The sequence below is a fragment of the Hyperoodon ampullatus genome, assembly GCF_949752795.1.
Source record: "Hyperoodon ampullatus genome assembly, chromosome: 8".
Lineage (NCBI taxonomy): Eukaryota > Metazoa > Chordata > Mammalia > Artiodactyla > Ziphiidae > Hyperoodon > Hyperoodon ampullatus.
In genome coordinates, this window is record NC_136921.1 from 29,493,775 (window position 1) to 29,501,000 (window position 7,226).

Sequence of the window (7,226 nt, forward strand, 5' to 3'; positions counted from 1 at the left end):
CAGTGGCCATCCCCTGGTGATTAGTGAAATTAAGCATCTTTTCATGTTTGTTGGCCATTTGTACATCTTTTTTGGAGAAATGTCAAGTCCTTTGTTTTTTAATCTGCGTTTTGTTTTGTTTTGTTTTTCTGTTGTCAAGTGGCTGTTCCTAATTCTTAAGCATGGTCTACACCCTTCCTGACCTGATCTGGTCATAAGCCTCATTTCCGTCCTCTCCTTACCTCACACACTTCTCACTGGCAAGCTCAGTTCCTAGAAGTTCTTTACTGGAGGAGCCGGGCTACTGATATCTCCATGTGTAGTTCCTGATGGGGTGCCCCCCTCTCTACCCCAAACGCATTTTGACCGCTGGAGCAAAATCTACTTCTGTCAGAAAGAACAATTACCTAGGGGGAATTACCTTTGAGAAGTCTTCTCTCACCATGTCCTGTAGCCCACCCACTATCCCTTCCAAATTTTTATTGGTGGATCTAATAAAACATTTCCACTACTAAACGGATACTAAAAGCAGTGAATACTCTTCATAGCAAAGGCTTTTTGTTGATGTCTGTTGTATTGTCCTTTTGCACTTCCCATGGAGTGACTAAACCTATCATACTTGATAAGGCCGGCAGTAATTATACACAGGAATTTTATCTGAGGCATTCTGGAATATATCCAGAAATGGAAACCAATCTAGTTAACAGGTGAACATACTTTTTAAAATGTCATCGATACGGACCATTGTGACAGAATAATAGTCCACATAGCATTTCCAAAAAATGTCTCTGCAATGTAAATTCTGTCAAAGAATTTTTGAAATTCTTTCTTGCCACAAAGATAGATTTTGTTATCATGGTCTATCATGGAATGTATAAGACCAATTAGAAGGCTGCTTGAATTTTGGTGCCATGTTGAAACCCTAGGTGCTGCTCAGGCTGAAGTGGACCTCAGAGGCCTCAGGCAAAGCCTGCTAGAAACCAGCCCGCTTGTGTTGTCACCATCAGTCTACCCTGTGTTCAGGGCTGATCATGTGGGTTGGCGATTTTTTTATTATTTTCTGCCTCCCAGATGAGACGATAAGCTCCTTGAGGTCAGTGCCAATCTTACTTAATATTCAAGCTCTGGTGCCAAGCATGGAGACTGCCACGGAATCTATAATGTTAAATTTTTTCTGAAGGAAGGGAGGGGAGGAGGAAGAAAGATTGGTGGGCAGGTGAGCAAGCCAGGAGCAAAGGGAAACACACGGCCAGGCTTTGCCTCTGTGCCCTGTGCTGCCCAGTTCTCCTCGCCCAGGACTAGAGAACCCCGAAGACCTGGTCACCCGGGCTGTGCACTCAGGTCCCACCCGCACCCCTGTCTCAACTCCCCAAGCTGAAATGGCTTGGTCCTCACAAAGGTCACCCTCCACTTCCAGCTGCAGGGTTCAAAATGGCAGTTTAGATCCAGGGACTGCAGACGGCAGTCCCGTGCCATCTGGCAAATATACTGATCAGGTCTCGGATTATTGAGAAAACTATCATTTAGGAAGCATCTACTCCGTGCTAGCCAACGTGCGAAGGCCTTCAGATTTGTTACCACATTTCACACATTTCAACCCCTTTTCAATCCTTTGGGGACTTTGTTATTATCCCCACTTTTCAAGTGAGGAAAATGAGACCCAACCAGGATTGTAATCAAGTTTCTTTAATGCTAAGGCTGTGCTCTGTTTATTATATCATGACACCCAAGGTCGGAGTCCTATCAGATTTACAATAGACGCAGTCCACTGCTTTCATATTAGGTATTGGGGCTGTATACTTCATAGACTGAGTCTTTTAGGCCTTGCAGATATCTTAGAAAACACCGAGTCTAATCTCCTTACTTTACAAATGAGGAAGCTGACAACTTGACGTGATTTATAAACCATACAGTGAAAAGAGTGATATAATCATTCTCTGTAAAGGTTTTTTTCTATTTGATTTTTAAGTGTTTTTTTCTGAATATGAAAGCAATACAAGCTCAGAAAAACTGAAAATTAATAAAATTAATTAAAAATAATCCATGATTCATAGTCCAACAATCCTAACACATTAATAAACATGGTTTTAGACTTAGTTCATTTGTACCTCATTTTAGGCCTTAGAAAACAGAAGTATTTATTTGGCGAATGGTTATATATTTGTACATATATGCACATGTACATATAGGATTAGTTGATATTATATTCTTTATAAAATATGGTATTCTCACTGAATATTATGAATAGCTTCTGATTTTATTAAAATTCTTTATAAATATTCTTAAATGATGGAAAGGATTTTTACCATAATCATAAAAATAATATTTTTTCACCGGGGAGACATTTTAAAAAAATATATAATTCCAAAGTAAAACTACCTATTATCCTATCACCAAGATATAACCACCATTAACACTTTGGGTTTTCTGGTTTTTGTTTTATTTGAGGGGAGAGTGTCTTTTTGCTGTTTATGAATGTGTATATAATAGAGACAAATGGAACATTTTCAACCCTTGATACATTTGTGCCAAATTACTTTCCAGAAAGTTTGTTCTTATTTAAATTAACAGCAACAGTGAATGAAAATGTTCATGTCACAGTATCCTCATCAACTTCAAATATTATCTTTTAAATTTTTTGGCTAATTTTATAGTGGGGGAAAATGGCTATGAATGTGATTTTTAAAAATATTGTGAAAACAATTGCTTATAATTGTCTCATTTTATGAAGCAAAAAAGATTAAGTACATAATATTAAGAGCTCTATACAACTAAACTCTAGTTTATATCATACTTATTTAGACTATTTTAAACCAAGATAACGGTGGCTTAAAAACTGTTTGCAAAACTGCATTATATTAAATGGAATTGAAAGAACCAGAAAGTACCTGGTAAGGCGGGTCAAACAGCCTCAAATAAGATTTCCGTGGGAGAGACGAAGGCAGCATCTCTCTGTAATCTATTTGTTAATTCGTCTCTTTCCTTCCTACCCTATTTCAAAAAGGGAAGGCAACAAATACACTGATATATGCAGCACAATGCAGACAGTCAGATCCTACCTGCAATCAGAATTTTTTAAATGTTCAACTTGGGTATATTTTAAAGCCACTGTTGATTTGGAGGGCTGTACATCAGAGTCACAATTCACAGAACGCTAGAGTCAGAAACCTAAACACTTTCAGAAAAAGTTTAACTTCTAGTCCAGTTACTACTTTCCTAAGGCTCCCCAATGCTGTTGTATGTGCCCCTCCCGTCTCTTTGCACCTGAATTTTTAAAAACAAACATTTATGCCCATTAAATGTTCAGTATAAGTTACACACCACTTTTGACCTTAATATTGTAACTGAGCCATTGGTGGAAGGGGAGGGGCGGTCACATTTTTGGAACGTGCAGTGTTTGGTGTCGGCATTCAGAGTTCCCAGCCCTGGGAAGGTCCTCTGCCATACCTGAGGGGAGGCACGGCCAGTATGTGCTATCAGTGTGTAAGGCTACCCCTGGCATCTCTAGATAACTATGTGAGATAAGCCTGGGAGAAGGAGCAAGAGTGAAGTGGAAATGTTTGGATTGTATTTCGTAAACACCAAGACACATGGAAACAAATGCAAAATGTTGGAATCTATTACAGCCTGTGAATGCAATACAATGCTGTCATTAGTGTTACCATCTGAAAAAACGAAATCCCTTCATACTGAATGTATTGTCTGGACTGTGACTGTTATTCATCAAGGATTAATGCTACCATTGTTCTGGGGCCCTTGTGTTAAAAATGCATGATAATCATGATAATGGAAGCAGAATTCAAACTCTTTCTCCCAACATTCAAGGCCTCACATAACGTTGACCTAACCAACATTTTAAGCTTATCTCTCTCCTTTGCTAAGCTTTGTTCCAGGAAAACTAGTTACTCAACATTCTCTCCCCCCCTCCATGCTTTGTTAGTGCCAGTCACTTCATCTAGAATGCCCCTTACCAACGCTATCTGGCAGTTCTGTCAATCAAGAATCATCTTCTCAAACGTCACCTCCATGATACCTTGTCGACCTTTTTCTCTACTCCGAGGAAGGTTCTTTGAAGGTAGAAGAAGCTACATCTTACACAATCTGAATGACGGAGACCTTTAACTTGTTCCCTTCCTTCCCGAGTGTAAACTTGTCACAGGAAAGTGGCTACCCAATCAGGGACTACAGTGGTCACCATTGTACAGCCAGGGGTGCCTGAATGACTTGTTCTTACTGGTTGAATGTAAGTGGAAGTGACAGGTGTCACTTCTGGGCTGGGAGTTTTAAGTGTGCCTGCGTGAAAAGATGCTTAACGTCGCTAACTATTAGAGAAATGCGAAACAAAGCTACAGTGAGGTACCACCTCACACTGGTCAGAATGGCCATCATCAAAAAGTCTACAGATGACAAATGCTGGAGAGGGTGTGGGGAAAACTGAATCTCCCTACACTGTTGGTGGGAATGTAAGTTGGTGCAGCCACTATGGAAAACAGTATGGAGGTTCCTCAGAAAACTAAAAATAGAGCTATAATTCAAAAAGATGCATGCACCCTTATGTTCACAGCAGCACTATTCACAATAGTCAAGACAAAGAAACAACCTAAATATCCAACGACAGATGAATGGATAAAGAAGATGTGGTATATATATATATATATACACACACACACACACACACACACACACACACACACACACACACACACACACATAATGGAATAGCCATAAGAAAGAACAAAATAATGCCATTTGCAGCAACATGCATGCAACTAGAGATTATCATACTAAGTGAAGTAAATCAGAAAGAGAAAGACAAATACTATATGATATCACTTATATGTGGAGTCTAAAATATGACACAAATGAACCTATATATGAAACAGAAACAGAATCACAGACACAGAGAACAGACTGCTGGTTGCCAAGGGGGAGGGGTTGGGGGAGGGATGGAGTGGGAGGTTGGGGTTAAGAGGTGTAAGCTTTTACATATATACAATGGATAAACAACAAGGTCCTACTGTATAGCACAGAGAACTGTATTCAGTATCCTATGATAAACCATAATGGAAAAGAATTTTTAGAAAAGAATTAAAAAAAAAGAAAAAAGAAGTGTGCCTGCCTTCTTCACTCTTCCTCCTCTTACGCAGCTTGAAGCCAAAGATTTTGGTACCGTAGAGCATAGCAGGAACTCAAGATAGGTGGAACACAAATCCCTGGATCATCAGGTGGAAGAAAGTTGCCTGCTGACCTAAAACAGCATCACTGAGTTATTAAGTGAGGGTAAAATTAACTTCCATGGGATTAAGCCACTGAAATCCAATGTTTTCTTTCTTACAGAGCTAGAGCCATTTCGCTGACTAATACAACTTGGTATATTCATTTAGTGTTTGGCTCATTCCACTTCATATAGCAGGTGCTCAAAAAGTGTTTGTTAAACTGAACTGAAAATTCAGAGACAAACACAAAGAAATATAAATTAGGTTATACTGCTAGAACATAGTTAGAAATATCTGTTGACACCAAAATGCTCTTCCAACCCTATTTTCTTAATAAAAATCCCCTCACCCCAAGTCCCTTGTTTTACATGATAAGTACTTATACCTTGAGATCAGCTGTCACTTATTCTCAGGAAGAGAAAATAAGATGTTTTGAGAACTGACAGTCACTCTCATTGGATATAGGTACCAAGTTTTCTTCTGGTTATATGAACCAGATGGCATAACTGTGAAAAATAATGGCAAGATGAAAGATATCCTCTTTCATTGTCAGATACTTGGGTCAGATTTTCAAATAAGACATAATTAGTGGATAGGGGCCCTTGGCCAGTGGCACTTTTATTCACATTCCAATTCGACTTTCATTGTAAAATGATGATGCTATTATTGCTGGTATAATTTTTCAAGGCTGAGCTAAGTTATACAAAAGGGAGATCTCTACTAGCTTCAAGTCCAAAATGTCATCAAAATGAGACTGGGACCACCTTGTTTCTGCCCCTGACAGAGTCTCCTGTCGCAGTCACTGGGGCGTGAAGACCCAGTGTGGACTGTTGTGTGGACGCTACCTGACAATGCTGTCCCAGGTGGTGCTTTCTGCCGCCACTGCAGCTGCCCCCTCTCTGAAGAATGTAGCCCTCCTTGGCCCAGGGGTATTGCAGGCAACAAGGATCTTTCACAAAGGGCAGCCAAGTCTTGCCCCTGTACCATCTCTTCCTGAATATGGAGGAAAAGTTCGTTTGGGGCTGATCCCTGAAGAATTTTTCCAGTTCCTTTATCCTAAAACTGGTGTAACAGGACCCTATGTGCTCAGAACTGGGCTTATCTTATACTTATTCTCCAAAGAAATATATGTGATAACTGCAGAGACCTTCTCTGCCATATCAACAACAGGGGTTCTTGTCTATGTAATTAAAATATATGGTGCCTCTATTGGGGAATTTGCTGATAAACTCAATGAACAAAAAACTGCCCAGCTCGAAGAAGTTAAACAGGCTTCCATCAAACAAATCCAGGATGCAGTTGATCTGGAGAAGTCACAGCAGGCACTGGTTCAAAAGTTCCATTACCTTTTTGATGTCCAGAGGAATAACACTGCCATGGCCTTGGAGGTTACTTACTGGGAATGGCTGCATAGCGCATACAAGGAGGTAAAGAATCGCCTGGACTATCACATCTCTGTGCAGAATATGATGCGTCAAAAGGAACAAGCGCACGTGATAAACTGGGTGGAGAAGAATGTGGTACAGAGCATCTCTGTGTAGCAGGAGAAGAAGACAATTGCCAAGTGCATTGCAGACCTAAAGCTGCTTGCAAAGAAGGCTCAAGCACAGCCAGTTCTATAAATGCATCTGTCCCAATTGAGACAGCTAGAAACAGTTGACTGACTAAATGGAAATTAGTCTATGTGACAAAGTCTTTCTGTATTGCTCTCTACTGAAGTTAGTTTCCTTTTCCTAAAAATGAAAAGTCTGAGTTTCATATAATGAGAGAATTAAAACAATCGATTGGCCAGTAAGATGTTTCTCTCATCCTTCTTGCTCTGCATTTTGAGTTGTTCCATGATCACTTTTGAATAAGCAGTTTGCTTTGAATAAAATTTGGTACCTGACTAAAAATTATCAAGTTATAGTTTAAATTTGAATTAATTCAACCATCTTGCAATAAAGTGACCGTTGAAACAAAAACAAAACAAAATAAAACAAAAAAAACAAGATTGGGTTGTCAGCCCTCCAAATCAAACTTCAGGTTAAT

At 39.6% G+C, this 7,226-nt stretch overlaps 1 protein-coding gene across 1 annotated transcript; it reads left to right on the top strand.

Annotated features, from left to right (window-relative positions):
* Nucleotides 1–6,046: 6,046 nt before the first annotated feature.
* Nucleotides 6,047–6,736, top strand: LOC307057343 (ATP synthase F(0) complex subunit B1, mitochondrial-like; the record flags this gene model as incomplete). Its single annotated transcript, XM_079710512.1, has 1 exon — nt 6,047–6,736. The coding sequence occupies one exon, from the start codon at nt 6,047–6,049 to the stop codon at nt 6,734–6,736; it is 690 nt and encodes a 229-aa protein (XP_079566638.1).
* Between the last annotated feature and the right edge of the window lie 490 nt (nt 6,737–7,226).